The sequence below is a fragment of the Hylobates moloch genome, unplaced genomic scaffold, assembly GCF_009828535.3.
Source record: "Hylobates moloch isolate HMO894 unplaced genomic scaffold, HMol_V3 SCAFFOLD_23, whole genome shotgun sequence".
In the NCBI taxonomy this organism is placed as follows: Eukaryota; Metazoa; Chordata; class Mammalia; order Primates; family Hylobatidae; genus Hylobates; species Hylobates moloch.
Window position 1 is genome coordinate 30,195,048 of NW_026652298.1, and position 19,375 is coordinate 30,214,422.

Here is a 19,375-nt window from a genome sequence, read left to right on the forward strand (position 1 = left end):
TCACATAGATCTTTCTCTTTAAGACACGGTCTCACTCTGTCACCCAGGCTGTGGTGCGATCAAGACTCACTGTAGCCTACAACTCCTGGGCTCAACCTCCCGAGTAGCTGGGATTACAGGCACATGCCACCATGTCTGGCTTTTTTTTCTTCTTCTTTTGTAAAGAGAGGGGTCTCACTATGTTGCCCAGGCTGGTTTTGAACTCCTGGCCTCAAGCAAGCCTCCTGCCTTGTCCTCCCAAAGTGTTGGGATTACAGCCAGGAGCCACTGCGTGCAGCCGCACAGCTCTTGAACAGCAGTGTTGTGGTCTGCCTGACCCATGTTCTTTCCACCCCAACACATTGCTTCTCAACTTGCCATGATCACTGACATCAGGGCCCTACGAAACTAAAGGATGTATAAAGTGCAGAAAGGATTTACATATCTAATATTCTAGTGGCTCTGATGATATATAGTGGCAATGTAAGGGCTGCTGGCCACTCAGAATTAAAACCTGAAGGTGACATTTGCCTTTCACAAAGAAGGTTGTTGATTCACCTCTACAAACTCCGTAAGAGAGCATCTCAGCAAAACAGTCCACAGGGGTCTGGGCACTCACACAAATATCATTTCTGCCTCTTTCCAGCCCTCTTCCCAAGTCGGCCAACACCTGGCCTCGGGTGTAAAAAGTTATGGGCCAAATGTCCAAGCCAGTGTGTTTACTGATACTGGCTTGCCTAGCCAAAAGTCATTCAAATTCACCTGAACTGTCACCACATCTGTAAAGGAGACAGTAGGCAAGGAGGAAAGGAAGACACCTGTCACTGGTATCAAAGAAACTAACGAGGTCAGGCAAGTCGTTAGAAACTTCAGCAACGTGGTTCTTTAATCACTGCAAATGAGAATGTGGATATCCTGGCTCCTTTCCCAGAACAGATGGTCAGCACCACAAAGAATCCTTGAGGGAAGCCTCCTCCACTTCATAGCTTGGGAAACTGAGGCACAGAGAGGTCAAGTGACCTACTACTCTCAGAGCCAGGATCAAAACCAAGTGTTCCCATTCACTGAAGGCAAAGAGTTTGTAATGCATCATTCCACTACAACCAGCTGCCTCTCCCTGACACAAGAGACAAGAGGAAAAAAGGTGAAAATCCACTCCCTTGAGCAACTCATGTTACCAGGCCTTTACTGCATCCCAAGAGACACAATGGTGATTACAACAGACTGGAGCCCGCCCTCAGGGAACTCAGTTTCAATTCATTCCTGCAGAATGCACTTTTAACTTTCCATGCTTGTTAGAACTAAAATAAATATTAGTTCCTTTGTTCCTTCCTTCCTTCCTTCCTTCTCTCCTTCTTTAAATGTCTCTTGAACAACTACTTGTCAGGCAGGATTTGGGGGAGGAGGAAAATGGCAATGAACTAGCAGACAAAGTGTCTCTACTCAGGGAGCTTGTATCCCAGTGGGGGCTACAGGAAAGAAACTAAAGACGGGAGTGAGGTTTACAGGGCGCTCTGAAACCTGAAGTCAGCAGCCAGGGAAGTGCTACACGTGGGGTGATGGGATGAGATTGCCTGTGCTGGGCTCTTCCAGATGGACGGCCAGGGAAGGAGGGCCTCTTGCAGGAGTACCTCCGCCCACTAGGGCTGCGAAAACAAAACACCATGGACCCGGTGCACTGTGAACAACGGGGACTGATTTCTCACAGTTCTGGCAGCTGGAAGTCCGAGATCAAGGCACCGACAGATTTGGGATCTGGTGAGGGCCCTCTTCTTGGTTCACTGATGGCAACTTCTTGCTGTGTCATCATTACATGGTAGAAAGGGCAAACAAGGTCTCTGGGGTCCCTTTTTTTTTTTTTTTGAGACGGGATCTTGCTCTGTTGCCCAGGCTGGAGTGCAGTGGCATGATCTTGGCTCACTGCGACCTCAAACTCCTGGGCTCACCTCAAAGTGGGCTCACTTCCGAGTAGCTGGGACTACAGGCATGCACCACCAAGTCTAATTTTTGTGTGTGTGTAGAGACAGGGTCTATCTGTGCTACTCAGGCTGGTCTCGAGTTCTGGGATCAAGCAATCCTCCTGCCTCAGCCTCCCAAAGTGCTGGGATTGCAGGCATGAGCCACCATACCCACCCTCTGGGGTCCCTTTTGTAAGGGCACTAATCCCACTCATGAGGGCCCCAGCCTCACGACCTAATCAACTCCCAAGGGCCCACCTCCTAACACCATCACACTGGGGGTTAGGATTCCAACCGAGGAATTTTAGGGGCACACAAACATTCAGTCTATAGCAAAGGGGACATCCTGAGACCTGGGTGCTTTTCTCTGAAGGTGGGGCATTACACAAGCTTGTGGGTCTCCAGGAACGGCAAGGAGGGGAAGGGGGTGTGAACCATGCCTCCACCACCCAATAGCAGTATGACCTTCAGCAAAGCCGCTCAGTTTCTTCAACTACAGAACAAGTCTAGCACTCCTATTTTACACGGATGCTATGAAGATTAAGCATTAGTGTAGGTAAAGCCTGGTTTATGGTAGGCAAAATGAGTAAGAAGGTATTTGTATTATTACTATTTTCCAGGCGCTCTTTTTCTTTCTTTTTTTGAGGCGAAGTCTCACTCTGTCGCCCACGCTGGAGTGCAGTGGTGTGATCTTTTCTCACTGCGACCTCCACTTCCTGGGTTCAAGTGATTCTCCTGCCTGAGCCTCTCGAGTAGCTGGGATTACAGGCGTGCACCACCACACCTGGCTAATTTTTGTATTTTTAGTAGAGACAGGGTTTCACCATGTTGGCCAGGCTGGTCTTGAACTCCAGGCCTCAGGTGATTGATCTGCCTGCTTCAGCCTCCCAAAGTGCTGGGATTACACGTGTTAGCCTCCATACCTGGCCTTCCAGGTACTCCTTGAAGGAAAATCTGGAATTGCCCCAGAAATAGGAATGAACTTACAGATGGATTTGATATGTGAAGACTAGCAGAGGCCATCTGGAGAGAAACCAGGATGGAAATGGGAGACCAGGCAGCATCCTAGAATTCAAACCCTAAACCCCGGGACTAGGGTTTGCAGCTGGCACTTGAACCCTTGGGGAGCTACCAAATGGGCTTAAAAATTGGTCCCAAGGGGGTCTCCAGACGTGACTTCAGGAAGAACTGGCCTCCCTGGAGCAAGGCCACCACCTACCATCAATAACCGCGTGAGGCAGCACGGGACATTTACCCCCATTCCCTCCCACTGTCCTCAGCCTGGTTCTCTGCATTCCTGGGCAAAGTCCTAACCCGGAGGAACTAGAGCCCCGCCGCTCCCCACCGTAAAAGCTTCCAGGTAGCTGAGAAGGCTCCAATCACAAAGGATCCCGGTTCTGCACTCAAGTCTAATGCCTTCCTAAGCCAGTGCGTTTGGTCCTCAGAACACCCCGAGACGCCGGTGAGAATGTCCTCATTTCACAAATGAGGACAAGGGACCCAGAGAGTCTTCAAGGAAAAAAGAAAGAGAAATCTAGTTAGGAAGTCGTGGAGCTGAGGCTGGAAGCCAGGACTCTGACACCACCCCGCGCACCTCCCCCCACCGCATCCCGGCCAGAGAACTCCCTGCTGGGACGCGTCTGTCCTACCGCACCTGGCACAGCTCTATGACTCACGGGTGTTAGGGCACCATGCTTAGGGCAGTGACAGGACTGTCAGCAGCCTGAGAGTATGGCCACTAAGTCAACTCAGGACTCCCTACCCCGAGGCACAGGGAAGCCCTCAGCACCGCCTGTAAAAGGGAGGGCGGATGGAAGGAGCAGGGAAGGACGGAAGGAATGCTCTGCTGAGTGCGCTCTGTGTGGCAAGCAGGCTTCAGAGCCTGCTCTGCTCTTTGCAAGAGGAAGTGAGGAAATCCTATCGCCCCTGCTTCACGTCCTCCACTGGCTTCCCATTGTACGTGGGATAAAATCTACACAAGCTACCCTCTCCGGCATCCTCCAACTCACTCTCCCCCTCACTTCTGGCAGCACAATGCCAGCGGTACCACCCGCCACCAAAACAGGCCAAGCCCCCCATCCTGAGGCCTCAGCCCCGCTGACATCTGAGAGTGCCCTTTCCTGAAACACGCCTTAAAACAGGGCATAGGCTTTGCCTTTCTAATGCTTGCTGCTTGTCTTCCCCATGGTTCTGGCAGCTTCTGAGGGCAGGACCTTTGCTTCTTGTTCATCAATATATACACCAAGAGTAGCAGTGTGGCGATCATATTATACTATCAGCACTGGGCAGAAATAGTTGCAGGTTTTTTTCTATTGGGTTTATTTTATTTATTTATTTTTTTGACACGGTCTTGCTCTATCACCCAGGCTGGAGTGCAGGGTCGTAATCATTATTCACTAAAGCCTCGACCTCCTAGGCTCAAGCAATCTTCCCACCTCAGCCTCCCGAGTAGCTGGGACTACAGGCAGATGCCAGGTGCCACCACCACACTCTTTCTTTCTTTCTTTTCTTTCTTTCTCTTTCTTTCCCTCCCTCCCTCCCTCCCTCCCTCTCTCTCTCTCTCTCTCTTTCTTTCTTTTTGAGACAAAGTCTCACTCTGCCTCCTAGGCTGTAATGCAGTGGTATGATCTCAGCTCACTGCAGCCTATGCCTCCAAGGTTTAAGCAATTCTCTGCCTCAGCCCCCCAATAGCTGGGATCACAGGTGCCCACTATGCCCAGCTAATTTTTGTACTGTCAGTAGAGATGGGGTTTTGCTGTGTTGGCCAGGCTGGTCTTGAACTCCTGACCTCAAGAGTAATCCGCCTGCCTCAGCCTCCCAAAGTGCTGGGATTACAGGCATGGGCCACTGCACCTGGCCAATTTTTAAATGTTTGTATTTGTAAAGGAAGGGTCTTGCTATGTTGCCCAGGCGGGTCTTGAACTCCTGGATTCGAGCCATCCTCCCACCTCAGCCTCCTAAAGTGCTGCGATTACAGGCGTGCACCACTGCCCCGGCCATAAATTGTGTTTGAATGGAAAAAGGGATCTAGCAAACAGTAAAAGAACAGAAGAAAAGAGAATAGAAAGAAAGAAATGTCTTTTTTCTTCAAAAAGAAAAGCACTCCCGTCAACACTCAAAACGCCATTCCTCTGCCACTTTCCCACTGCATGACCACAATGTCCTTACGCTCCCTGAGCCAAGCCTTCCCATATAAATGAGGGCTGGGGAGGGACAGCTAAAATCCTTTCTAAGTATAAGAACAAGTGGGAACAGAGTCTATGTCTGTCAAACAGCCCAAGTCAGCACCCATGTCCTAAAAGCACCCTGCAGAGCTTACAAGGGACACCTGGCAACGTGGCACCTCCCCCTGGCAACATGAAAACACCCACCCAACACCCGCCCCTGCTCTGACCCCGCGGAGCCAGTCCTGCTGCAGCCTTCTGCAGGTGCTGGATCAGCTGACCAGATCTGTTCCTGCCTTTCCTGTCTCTCTCTAGCTTTCTGCCTGGCCCAAACGTAACACTGTGAGGCCTGCTGCAGAGACTGAGCTGGTGCCCTGCAGCCTCAGACACCCATGGCAGGACCTGTGTGGAGAGCACCCATCCTTCCCAGTCATGCAGCCTAGAGACACAAGCAAAGCCAGAACGAGACGGGGCAGTGCTCATACCCCCTAAGGGACCAGGGCCCCCTGCACGGGGTCTAGCCATGAGGTCCCACGGCCCAACAGCTCCTCCTCCAATAGCATATTGCAGAGACGGCAGCAGCTCCACCAGCAGGAATCAGGTTGCCAGGTTAGCCTATTGAACACAAAACACTGCTGCTTCCCAGCCACCTCAACCAGGAAGAAGAGGGAAAGAGGATACAGCTGGATATGGAAGCTGCAGCCCCAGAAGTTTGGCTATGTGACTCTGAACACTGTATTTGGCCTCTGCCTCAGTGACTTTCTCATCTGTACAATGGACCAGTAATGCCTGTACCTTCTGGGTTGCTATAAAGCCCAGGATAACTTCAGAGAGGCATCTCGCATAATGTCAGCTGCTTTACCATCTAATGAGTACTAATCATTACCACAACTGTTTAAGAGGCAGGTCTCGCTCTGTTGCCCAGGCTGGGGTGCAGGGTCATGATCACTGCTCACTGCAGCCTCGAACTCCTGGGCTCAAGCAATCCTCCTGCCTCATTCTCCCAAGTAGCTGAGACCACAGACATGTGCCACCATGATCAGCTAATTTTTATTTATTAATTTATTTATTTTGAGATAGAGTCTTGCTCTGTTACCCAGGCTGGAGTGCAGTGGCACAATCTCAGCTCATTGCAACCTCCACCTCCTGGGTTCAAGTGATTCTCCTGCCTCAGCCTCCTGAGTAGCTGGGATTACCGGCACCCATCACCATGCCCGGCTAATTGTTTTTTGTATTTTTAGTAGAGACAGGTTTCACTATGTTGGCCACGCTGGTCTCAAACTCTTGACCTCAGGTGATCCACCCACCTCAGCCTCCCAAAGTGCTGGGATTACAGGCATGAGCCACTGATGCCCAGCCAATTTTTATTTTTTTGTAGAGACAGGGTCTTGCTATTTTGCCCACGTTGGTCTCAAACTCCTGGGCTCAAGCAATCCTCCAGCGTCAGCCTCCCACAGTGCTGAGATTACAGACATGAGCCACCATGCCCGGCCCCATAATCATTACTTACCACCAAGAATGCCTCTCATTCCACACCCATGAACCACATTTGTCTATCAGTCTTAAGTGTTCTGATAGTTACCCTGCTTGTTTTTAAAGCCTGCCAATAACGGAGCTGAAATATCACAGCCAAAGGCAGAGACATGTGCTATTCCAGAAAGACACAACTGCTCTGCGTCTGTGTCAGCCTCCATCACTCTGGTTCACAGTGTTTCTCTCTCACCCACATCTTCTATTCTACCCTCCTGATCCCCCAGATTGGGAACCACAGGACTATTTAATCCAAAATTTTGTTGAAACATTGTTGCCACAAATTAAGTTTTTTTAAAATGACGATAGTTAAATGAAACTGCTAAAAAGACAATTTTTCGTCATTTTAAAATTTGGTGTTTGGCCAGGCATAGGAGCTCACGTCGTAACTCCAGCACGTTGAGAGGCTGAGGCGGGAGGATTATCTGAGCCCAGGAGTTCAAGACCAGCCTGAGCAACATAGCAAGACTCCCATCTCTACAAAATAAGCATTAAAACACAGCCAGGTGGGGTGGCATGCACCTTCAGTCCCAGCTATTTGGGAAGCTGAGGCAGGAGGATCGCTTAAGCCCAGGAGTTCAAGGCTGCAGTGAGCCAGGAATGCACCACTGCACTCCAGCCTGGGCAGCAGAGACCCTGCCTCTAAAAATAGTAATGATAAGCTTAAGGCTCTCAGGCCTGGATGCCCACACATGACTAGTCCACTACTGCTTGTCCTGGCTGGTGACAATGGAATGTGTCACCTTAGGTAATGTAGAATTGGCAAGAGTGTGGCCAAGCACAGTGGCTCACTACCTGTAATCCCAGCACTTTGGGAGGCCGAGGCGGGCGGATCATGAGGAAAGGAGATTGAGACCATCCTGGCTAACACAGTGAAACCCTGTCTCTACTAAAAATTACAAAAAATTAGCCGGGCGTGTTGGCGGGCACCTGTAGTCCCAGCTACTCGAGAGGCTGAGGCAGGAGAATGGCATGAGCCCGGGAGGCGGAGCTTGCAGTGAGCCGAGATCGCGCCACTGCACTCCACCCAGAGCAAGACTGTCTCAAAAAAAAAAAAAAAAGAATTGGCAAGAGTGTCGGCTTTGGAGTAAGAACACTTGGATCTGTCACAGATTCACCACTTACTATAGCTAGGTACCATGTCTGGCACACAGTAGGTGCTCAGTAACTATCTGTTCTACTAGCCATGAGGCCTTGGGCAGGTACTTATCCTCCTCAGCCTCAGTTTTCTTATACAAAAGAGAGAATAATATAACCTACACCTCAGAAACCTGCTGGGGGATTCAATGAGAAAACATAAATAAAAATGCTTCAGCACTACGTGGCATACGGTCAGTTCTACCAGAATATACTGTTACTTTTACTAGCTTCTATTTTGATAGAAGATTATTATTCTAGTCAGAAATAGAATAATAAACAGACACATTTTATTAGAGAAGTAGGGTGCAGGCTGGGCACGGTGGCTCACGCCTGTAATTCCACCACTTTGGGAGGCCAAGGCAGGAGGATCACCTGAAGTCAGGAGTTTGAGTCCAGCCTAGCCAATACAACAAAACCCTATCTCTACTAAAAATACAAAAATTAGCCAGGCGTGGTGGCGCGTGCCTTTAATCCCAGCTACTCGGGAGGCCAAGGCAGGAGAATCACTTGAACCTGGGAGGCGGAGGTTGCAGTGAGCCGAGATAACACCAGTGCATTCCAGCCTGGCCGGCAGAGCAAGACTCCGTCCAAAAGGAAAGGGAAGAAGAGTGGAGAAGGAATATGGGGCCTCCAAAAACAAATCCAATGCCACTCTCCTCGGACCTGCTGTGTTCTTAACAAGCCCATCGCATTCCGGAAGTTTGCTTTGAGGGTTTGTCAGGAACTGGTGGTAAGAGCTGACAGAAGAGGAGGCAGAAAAGGAAAGCCACTGGCCATGCGGGTGACTTCACACAAGGGGAAAGGGCCCAGAGGGGACAGAAGACACTCACTGCCCTGGGGATTTCTTTTTTTTTTCTTTTTCTTTTTGAGACGGGGTCTAGCCCTGTCACCCAGGCTGGAGTGCAGTGGTGTAATCATAACTCACTGCAGCCTTGACCTCCTGGGCTCAAACAATCCTCCTGCCTCAGCCTCCCAATTAGCTGGGAATACAGGTACGCACCACCATATCCAGGTAATTTTTTTTTTTTTATTTTTTATAGAGACAGAGTCTCACTATGTTGGCCTGGCTAGTCTCAAACTCCTGCCCTCAAGTGATCTGCCCACCTTGGCCTCCCAAAGTGCTGGGATTACAGGCGTGCGCCACTGCATGCGGCCTATTTATTGACTCTTAACTCTGATCCTGAGGCTGTTCTAAGCACATCACAGTTATCTTCATGGCCGCCCATGATTTGGGTGTTGATCCTGTCACTCTGTCTTGATAAGGACACGGGTACGGGGAGGGTTGGGGCCACTCAGCTGGAACCTGAGCCCAGGTAGCTGAGCTTCTGAGTGTGCCCTCCCGGCCCTGAGGGCACATGGCCTCCCGAGAGCAACAGGCCCAGCTGCGACTCCAACCCCAGGTACAGCTCCGTGTGCCCGAAACAAGACCTGGGAACCTACCTGCAGCAATGCAAGGCATCCCTGAGGCAGAATTATGGGTGTTTTACTTTGCTCCAAACTGTCTTTACTGCTTTGCTAAATAATTAAATTTTTCACTTTGGGAAGCTGAGGTGGGCGGATCACGAGGTCAGGAGTTCGAGACCAGCCTGGCCAACATGGTGAAACCCTGCCTCTACTAAAAGTACAAAAATTAGCTGGGTGTAGTAGTGGGCATCTGTAATCCCAGCTACTCAGGAGGCTGAGACAGGAGAATAGCTTGAATCCAGGAGGCGGAGGTTTCAGTGACCCGAGATCGCGCCACTACACTCCAGCCTGGGCGATAAGAGCAACACTCCGTCTAAAAAAAAAAAAAAAAAAATTAACTTTTTCATAACAGGCTTTTGTATTTTCTGAAGTACCAGAGGGCCTTGCAGAAGGAGAGCAATCATGTGGGCCTGGACATACCATCTTCTCTTCAGTAGTAAATAACCACAAGAATACAGTCCCTCTGAATGCCTCAGGACAAAACACCCTTTGCAATTTCAGAGATACCGGAGAGGTAAAGGCTGCTCGACAGAAGACTTCACAATTATCCCCAGGCACTGAGGATTCAATAACCCAGCTCTAGCTCAATTACAGTACAGAGGCAGCCACCTGCGCAGATTATTACACGAAGCCAGGGAAGCCACTTGGCGGGATGTGAGTGAAGCATTCACTGCTTCGGGGGGCAGAGCTGATGAGTTTCTTTGCCAAGCTCCTCTGGGGTTTCCAAGAGTCGAGTGACTGCTCCAGAGTAGAATCTCAGGTGCTTCACATGCAGCGATGGGATGCTCCATCTGAACTGGGACGGCATTTGCGACACTCACTCCTGGGACAACTCATGCTATGGACTGAATTGCATCCCTTCCCAAATGGACCAGTGGAAGCCCTAACTCCCAATCAGAGTCTATATGGAGACAAGGCCTTAATGAGGTAATTAAAGTTAATAAGGTCATAAGCGCGGGGCTCTGATCCCACAGGACCAGTGTCCTTATAAGAGAGAAGGGACACCAGGATGTGCCTGCAGAGGAAAGGCCACATAAGGACAGAAAGAGAAGGTGGCCATCTGCAAGCCAAGGAGAGAGGCCTCACCAGAAATCAACCCTGCTGGCACCTTGATCTTGCTCTTTCAGCCTCCAGAACTGTAAGAAAGTAAGTTTTTTGAGTTTTTTGAGTTTTTTTTTTTTTTTGAGACGTAGTCTTGCTCTGTCGCCCCAGCTGGAGTGCAGTGGTGCAATCTCAGCTCACTGCAGCCTTTGCCTCCCAGGTTCAAGTGATTCTCCTGCCTCTGCCCCCCGAGTAGCTGAGATTACAGGCACCCGCCACAACATCCTGCTAATTTTTTGTATTTTTAGTAAAGACGGGGTTTCACCATGTTGGCCAGGCTGGTTTTGAACTCCCGACCTCAAGTGATTCCCCCCACCTCAGCCTCCCAAAGTGCTAGGATTACAGGCATGAGCCACCGTGCCCGGCCGAGAAAATAAGTTTTTGTTGTTGAAGCCACCCTATCTGTGGGCCCTTGTTATGGTAGCCCAAGCAAACCCCCCGGACACCTAGACAGACCCACTCTTCTTACTCCTCTTCCATGTGACACAGGAGGTGATGGCAGGGTGGGGAAACACAATTGAAAACCACCCTTCGCTCAGAATTTCTAGGATTCCTGACCCCTCATCTGTGCTGGATGACATCCAGGAGAGACAACAGCGCTGTCCTTGAAGACCTCCTAAAAGTACAGGCACCACAGAAGACAGAAGCCCCTTGCCCCGGCCACCCACACACAATCCTAACCACAAACCACATTTCTACCAAGTATCAAGCCTCAAATGCAGACATGGTGACATTTTTTTCTTCAGAGATTCAAGGTGTAAGCTCTGGATATGTCCCAAACTTGCTCAAGATGCCAAATCATAAAACAATTTAGTTTCTAAAAAATTGTCTGAGTCAAGACAAGAAAAACAATCTGCGCCTGTCACTGGCCTAACTCGAGCATGTTTAAGGGCATCTATGTCATCGGTGAAAATGCACAGGCAAGGCCAGTGACTTCCTCAAAGACAGAAAGCAGCTGAGGAAGGCCCAGACACCATGCTCTACGTGGACCTGAGACGCAGCTGACAAAGCAAACCGTGTTTATCTGAGATGCTGGGACCTCAGCCCCGGCCGCAGGAACTCTTGGGAAACAGAATGTCAGATACCTGCCGGGGCACACAGGGATGCCTGCAGCCCTACTTACGGCGCCCACAAAGGCTCGCAGGTGTGATCTCGGGGCTGCTGCTCTTTAAAAACAAAATGCCCGTAAATCAAAACGCAGTGTTCTTTACAGTAGCTGTGCCTCACAGCCAGAGTCACGTCTTGTCCATCTACACCATGGTGCCGCCCACACAGAGACAGATCGTAGGTGCTGGGAAGGTGCTGTGCCATTACATCCCAGCAAGTCACAGGAGGTGGCTTCTTTTCCCATCCTCAGTCCTCTCCATTATCATCAGTTCAGTAACAGCGTATCCTCAACACCTTTCTAATGTGACTCGCTGACCCATCTCTTTGCCCTTGGCTTATAAAAATATATTTCTACTGTGTTTTCACCACCAAAATGTATTATCTTGGTCTTTCCTTCTTGCCTTTGCATAGGACCAAGGGAGAGACACTGAATACTCTGAGAACCTTAACGCGGACCCCAGGGATGTCACCAACAGCATGACCTTTGTGACCAAATCCAACAATCAGAACTTCATCAAGGTTTTTATCCCTAAAGTTTTTTTCCCCAAAATTTTTATTTTAGCTTTTCTATTTTTTTTTTTTTTTTTTTTGTGACAGAGTCTCGCTCTGGCACCCAGGCTGGAGTGCAATGGTGCCATCTTGTCTCACTGCAACCTCCACTTCCCGGGGTTCAAGTGATTCTCTTGCCTCAGCCTCCCGAGTAGCTGGGATTCCAGGCACCTGCCACCATGCCTGGCTACAGAACTTCATTGTTTTCCTCAACTGAAGTCAAGAAGTCATCACTGAGTACAGAAGCCGTGATTTCTTGGTCAGTGGGGCCATAAAGAGCATCCTGATGGCAGGATGTGGCTGTTTGGTTTCAACCCCTACTTTTCCAGCACAATTCGCTTTTGGAGAAGCACTTCCAAAGGGCTAGGTGCAGAAGCTGCGCCCAGATGGGCTTTCCTGCACTGCAGATCACCCCACTTCTGGTCTTTCTGGTGGTTACAGAGCTTCCCAGCAGTATGAAGACTGAGATCCTTGCCAGCAGCAGTATGAAGACTGAGATCCTTGCCACAGGCCGGGGCCAAAAAGAAGCAGCAGTCATCTCTCTTTTGAACAACGAGAGTGGGTCTCAATCAGAACCCAGGGCAGGCAACCATGCCAGGCACACTTAGTAATAGTTTCCTTCCACTGTCTTCATTTTACAGCAACCTGCTATTTTCGTTAACTCACAGTGACTCTCCATTTACAGTAGTGAGATAAAACTTCCTTTTTCAAAAAATAAAGGAATTCAAGTTTGTTTAAGTGCATCATTAAAAGTAAACTATAGTCTGGGCACGATGGCTCACACCTGTAATCCCAGCACTTTGGGAGGCCGAGATGGGCAGATCATGAGGTCAGGAGTTCGAGACCAGCCCGGCCAACATGGCGAAACCCCGTCTCTACTAAAAATACAAAAATTAGCCGGGTGTGGGCCTGTAATCCCAGCTACTTGGGAGGCTGACACAGGAGAATCGCTTGAACCCAGGAGGTGGCGGTTGCAGTAAGCTGAGATTGTGCCATTGCACTCTAGCCTGGGAGACAAGAGCAAGACTCTGTCTCAAAAAAAAAAAAAAAAAAAAGGAAACTGTAGTAGGCCGGGCACAGTGGCTCACGCCTGTCATCCTAGCGCTTTGGGGGGCTGAGGCAGGTGGATCACTTGAGCCCAGGAGTTCAAAACCAGCCTGGACAACATGATGAGACCTCATCTCTACAAAAAGATAAATAAATAAAAATGAATAATAAACTATACGGTAAGTAACAGTACTGTGGTAAACAAAAGATTGACAGGTGAAAAGCAGCCAGCTGCATACTCACCCACCCCGTGTCCCACAGACCGAGTGATCTAGTAACACCTGCTCAGCCTAGTTCAGGGCTGAGCAGCGCCACAGTAAACCACACACGCTCACATACAAAAAGTGCGGCCAGCCGTTCCCACGTAGCGGCCTCACGGTGTCTGCTCACTTCCTGCTTCACCATTGAATCAAAGAATGCTGGGTGCCTCCCAAACTCTTTCTTCCTTCCTTGGCAACAAAAACTAATTTATTTTTTATCCAGAACAATTGCCCCCTCTGCAGCCAAGGGGGGCCATGAGATGAACGCTGGCCCAAGACACGAGTGGCATACTATGAACACCTTCTAGGGAGAAGGTTGGGGGGCTTCACCGTTTTTGTACCAAGAGCCCATTCTGTAGTCTAGGAATAACCAAGGGCTCCTTTTCAGGAAAATGTATTAAAATATATAAAACATACCATATCACAAAGGAAACCAATTACATCAAAATAGAATGATCATAATTGAAGAAAATACAATTCACCCAGAGCTAAATGAAAAACATTGTAATTTTTTCCCTATCCAAGCTCAGGCCCCTGAATCCTATATGTAGAAACAGACAAAGTCTCTCTGCCCTCTCCTCCTTCCTGCCACCTGGAATGAGAATGAAATGGCTGGAGCTAAAACGGCTATTTTGGTCTACGAGGCAAGACAGGAGGAGTGCCGGTTGCTGACAGCCATGGAGCCACATGCTGGCCCCAGCCCATCTACCTCTGGGTAGAGAGAAATTTCCATCACGTCTCCTCAACCACAAGAACTTCAAGATGAGTAGATCTGAATGGCTCTGTGTACAAAAAATAAACCAACTGTTGGTTTATATAACAGTTTCTGCTCACTTCCTGCTTCACCCTTGAATCAGAAAATGCTGGGTGCCTCCCAAACTCCTTCTTCCTTCCTTAGCAACAAAAGCTAATCTTTTTTTAATTGAGAACAAGTGCCCCCTCTGCAGCCAGGGAAGGCCATGGGACAAATGCTGGCTCAAGACATGAGTGAGATACCAGGAGCACCCGTCAGTTTACATAACAGTTGGTTTATTCTTTGTTATACAAAGCCATTCAAACCTAGTCTTCCTTGCTATATCTCTAATAATTTTTCTAGGTAGTAAAGTTGGAAACAGTTGAAGCCTGATCATTAGCAAAGTTTAATCATCTCGGAGAGACACGTTCTTCTTCACTTACAAAAATGAGTCCTCCAGAGTTACAAAGCAAATCCAACTCGAATAGGTCCTCTGTAGCTAACTGCATTATGGGAGGCAAACCCCAAAACCTGCAACCACAGAAGTCTACGGCAATGCTGCTCCACCCTGAGGCACGCCCTTTAGCGCGCACACACCCAAGTGCCATGCATTAACCACGGTTCTGGAAATCCACAAGCACGTACCACACCTCCAGTCTAAAACCAGGGACGGGCCGGTGGCTCAAGCCTGTAATCCCAGCACTTTGGGAGGCCGAGGCAGGCGGATCACAAGGTCAGGAGATCGAGACATCCTGGCTAACACAGTGAAACCCCGTCTCTACTAAAAATACAAAAAATTAGCCGGGCGTGGTGGCGGGCGCCTGTAGTCCCAGCTACTCAGGAGGCTGAGGCAGGAGAATGGCGTCAACCCGGGAGGCGGAGCTTGCAGTGAGCCGAGATCACGCCACCGCACTCCAGCCTGGGGGACAGAGAAAGACTCCGTCTCAAAAAATAAATAAATAAAAAATAAATAAATAAATAAAAAATAAAACCAGGGACGTACACACCTGACTTGAACCCACAGTCACAGGGTTACAAGCACAAAGGCACTGCCATGAGACATGGGCCAGAAGTCATCTCAGAGCTGGTGGAGGTGGCTGCAAAAGTACTTACTAATTGTCATGGACTCTGGCACTGAGGCAGAAGGTAACAGGCTGCTCAGAGGACTTCCGCGGCCTGGAGAGCTGGCTTCCACACTAGGAAAAAGCAGGCAGAAGGAAGTTACACTCGGCCACTGAAAGTACACACCCTCACCACTCCGAAAACTAGCAGAGGTCGGTTTACTCTGGTACCTCTACTAGATCAGAAATTAGTCAGGCCTCGTTATCTGCAGATTCCGTATTTGGAAATTCATCTACGCACTAAAATTTATTTGTAATCCTAAAGTCAATACTTGAGGTGCTTTCACAATCATTCATGAACACATGCAGAGGCCAATAATTTCACTCCCTAATATGCATGTTCTCAGCTGAAGTCGAACAGCTGGGACCTCAGATCTTACACCGTAAACAAGCATCCTCTTTGCTGTCTATTCGCTGCCATGTTTTTAGCATTTTTTTTTTCACTTTTCTTTCTTTTGCACGATCTCGGCTCACTGTAACCTCCACCTCCTGGGTTCAAGCGATTCTCGTGCCTCAGCCTCCCAAGTAGCTGGGATTACAGGCCCGCGGCACCACACCCGGCTAATTCTTGTATATTTACTAGAAATGGGGTTTCACCATGTTGGCCAGACTGGTCTCAAACTCCTGACCTCAGGTGATCCACCTGCCTCGGCCTCCCAAAGTGCTGGGATTACAGGCACGATCGACCATGCCCGGCCTTTTCTTCCACTTCATTTCTTTGTTTAAAATGTCCCCAAGCACAGTGCTGAAGTGGTACTGCCAAAAGTTCCTAAGCACAGGAAGGCTGTGATGTGCTGTATGGAGATAATTTGTGAGTTAGAGATGCTTCATTCAGGCATGGCTTACAGTGCTGCTGGCTGTGAATTCAATGTTAAGGAATCAACTGTATACATTAAACAAGGTGTCTTTAAACAGGAACAGACATAAAACCAGGTTATGTGTTGATTAGTTGATAAAAATGCTGTGACCAGGCCAGGTGTGGTGGCTCACGCCTGTAATCGCAATATTTTGGGAGGCCGATGAGGGTGGATCACATGAGGTCAGGAGTTCGAGATCAGCCTGGCGAACATGGCAAAACCCCTTCTCTACTAAAAATACAAAAATTATCTCAGTGTGGTGGCACATGCCTGTAATCCCAGCTACTTGGGAGGCTGAGGCAGGAGAATCACTTCAACCCAGGAAGCAGAGGTTGCAGTGGGCCAAGATCACACCACTGCACTCCAGCCTGGGCAAAAGAGCAACAGTTCATCTCAAAAACAAAATGTGTGACCAGAGGCTCAAAGCAACTAAACCATGTGCTTCCCCTAGGAGCACTGGTTCAGTCTTCATAGCAACTTTATAGAACATAACTACTGGGAATAATAAGAATCAAGTGTATGTTTACAATAATTTACAACATGAAAAATAAAGTTTAGTATCTTTGGTGAGAACAGCACGGTCATCACATGGTTAGCAGACACACACACACACACACACACACACACACACACACACACACACACCCGCCATGACTAGGAGGAAAAGTACCAAAACACCAACAACGTAATGGAGTTCAGGGTTAAGAGTGATTTTCTTTTTTCATTTACTGTTGCATTTTCCAATTTTTTTTTTTTAAGACAGGGTCTCACTCCGTTATCTACGCTGGAGTGCAGTGGTGCAATCTCAGCTCACTGAAGGCTTGAACTCCTGGGTTCAAGTGATCTTCCCACCTCAGTCTCCTAGGTAGCTGACACTACAGGCGTGCACCACCACATCTGGATAATTTTGTTGTTGTTTTATTTGTAGAGACAGGGTCTCACTTGCCCAGACTGGTGGTCTTGAACTCCCGGCCTCAAATAATCCTGCCACCTTGGCCTCCCAAAGTGCTGAGATTACAGGCATGGGCCACCACGCCTAGCCACATTTTCTAAAATAAATAGCAAAAAAAGACTCCACGCCCTGGAAGAGTCTGGCAACATCAATTCCTTCTGACACTGAACTAACTGGGACAAGCTTCCTATGAGCAGTGCCATTTTGAGAGAGCAGAACCTTTGCCTGTTCCAGGTGAGACCATGGCATCTAATATAGTTTACGGTAGTCAGGAAGTTCCACTCTAGAGCTAAGTTTGAAAATAAGGATGTAACAGAACCCTGGGACCCCAAATGACAACCAAGAGGAGAGACAGAAGAAGAAAATAGTATTAAGAGCAACAAGGATGGCAGTGGCATAAGAAAGACTTTGGTGTCCATTTTGGTTCTGCCACCAAGCATCCAGGGTCTCGCTCTGTCACCCAAGCTAGATAAAAATATTATGACCAGGCTGGGCGTGGTGGCTCACATCAGGAATCCCAGCGCTGTGGGAGGCCAAGGCGGGCGGATCACATGAGGTCAGGAGGTCGAGACCAGCCTGGCCAACATGGCAAAACTCCGTCTCTACTGAAAAAATACAAAAATTTGCCGGGCATGGTGGTGGACATGTGTAATCCCAGGTACTTGGGAGGCTGAGGCAGGAGACTCGCTTGAACCCAGGAGGCGGAGGTTGCAGTGAGCCAAGATTGTGCCACTGCACTCCAGCCTGGGCAACAGAGTAAGACCGTCTCAAAAAAAAAAAAAAAAGCATCCAACAACTTGGGACAACTCAATTTCCCCATGAGATACTTTATTTGAAAAAAGACAAAGAAAACCTATATAGTGCTTACTACATGCCAGACAGCATACTAAGCACTTCACAAATGCTATGTAACATCTAAATGGCTTAAATATACAACACTAGGATTGTCAAATCTTGGTATCAAATATCAACAAATATTTAAATTAAGAAAATAACAGGCCGGGCACGGTGGCTCACACCTGTAATCCCAGCACTTTGGGAGGCTGAGGCGGGCGGATCATGAGGTCAGGAGATCAAGACCACGGTGAAACCCCATCTCTACTAAAAATACAAAAAGTTAGCTGGGCGCAGTGGCAGGCGCCTGTAGTCCCAGCTACTTAGGAGGCTGAGGCAGGAGAATGGCGTGAACCCGGGAGGCAGAGCTTGCAGTGAGCTGAGATTGCACCACCGCACTCCAGCCTGGGTGACAGAGCGAGACTCCATCTCAAAAAAGAAAAAAAAACAAAATAACAATACAGGAGGCACCCAGATATGCCCCAAAAGGTGTTGACATTCGACATCTACCATCTCTTATACAGTGTCTCTGAGGGAGTAATGATCTAAGACCCTTGGCAACTGCATCTTCTGTGATGTAAAGACTAAATCTGCTCACGCCTGTAATCCCAGCACTTTGGGAGGCCGAGGGGGGCAGATCACCTGAGGTCAGGAATTGGAGACCAGCCTGGCCAACATGGTGAAACCCCATCTCCACTAAAAATACAAAAAAATCAGCTGGGCATGGTGGTGTGTGCCTGTAATTCCAACTACTTGGGAGGCTCGGGAGGCGGAGGTTGCAGTGAGTCGAGACTGCGCCACTGCACTCCAGCCTGGGCAACAGAACAGGGCTCCACCTCAACAAAAAAGACTAAATCTGAACATAAATGTGAAGTAAACCCTTGCCCTTTAATCCTAGCAGGTGCACTCCTATCTTTAAAAAAGAATAAAATGCACAGCTGTGAACAGGATGTTTTAATGCCAAAGGCAACTGGGTTTCTCAATATTAACCTGTACCGAAGTCCAGGATCCGGGAGAACATGGTCCTCTGGTCCTGTCCCGTTCTCCAGGCTTCCGAGGGGGGCATCTGTGCAGAGAGAGCAATCACAGAAAGAGGTCACTTTTCTCACTCCGTGTTCTCCAGAAGACAGAGACACAGTGCAAACATTGGCTCATCTGCTACATCACTTGACTAAGAAATTTTTCTCCATCTCGCCTGCAAGCTGGATTTTAATCAGCTGTTTCCTGTTGTTCAGCGATCATCTCAGACTTGGCATCAGTCACTGTAGAAACAGAAAGCCCAGCCGGGCGCGGTGGCTCACGCTTGTAATCCCAGCACTTTGGGAGGCCGAGGCGGGCGGATCACGAGGTCAGGAGATCGAGACCACGGTGAAACCCCGTCTCTACTAAAAATACAAAAAAAAATTAGCCGGGCGTGGTTGCGGGCGCCTGTAGTCCCAGCTACTCGGAGAGGCTGAGGCAGGAGAATGGCGTGAACCCGGGAGGCGGAGCTTGCAGTGAGCCGAGATTGCGCCACTGCACTCCAGCCTGGGCGACAGAGCGAGACTCCGTCTCAAAAAAAAAAAAAAAAAGAAAGCCC

General features: G+C 48.9%; 1 protein-coding gene and 1 pseudogene across 4 annotated transcripts in view; one reads left to right on the forward strand and one right to left on the reverse strand.

The window, feature by feature from the left end:
- The window catches only part of SNX29 (sorting nexin 29), a 593,868-nt gene that overhangs the window by 479,739 nt on the left and 94,754 nt on the right, over window positions 1-19,375 (reverse strand). For all 4 annotated transcript variants that reach the window (XM_032145365.2, XM_032145366.2, XM_058433797.1 and 1 more), the window contains exons 10-11: window positions 18,787-18,862; window positions 15,146-15,228 (exon numbers count right to left, since the gene is read on the reverse strand). In XM_032145365.2, coding sequence (XP_032001256.1) covers window positions 15,146-15,228; window positions 18,787-18,862 — 159 coding nt within the window. The remainder of the gene's footprint in view (window positions 1-15,145; window positions 15,229-18,786; window positions 18,863-19,375) is intronic.
- Window positions 3,637-5,825, forward strand: LOC116462668 (putative uncharacterized protein FLJ32790; annotated as a pseudogene).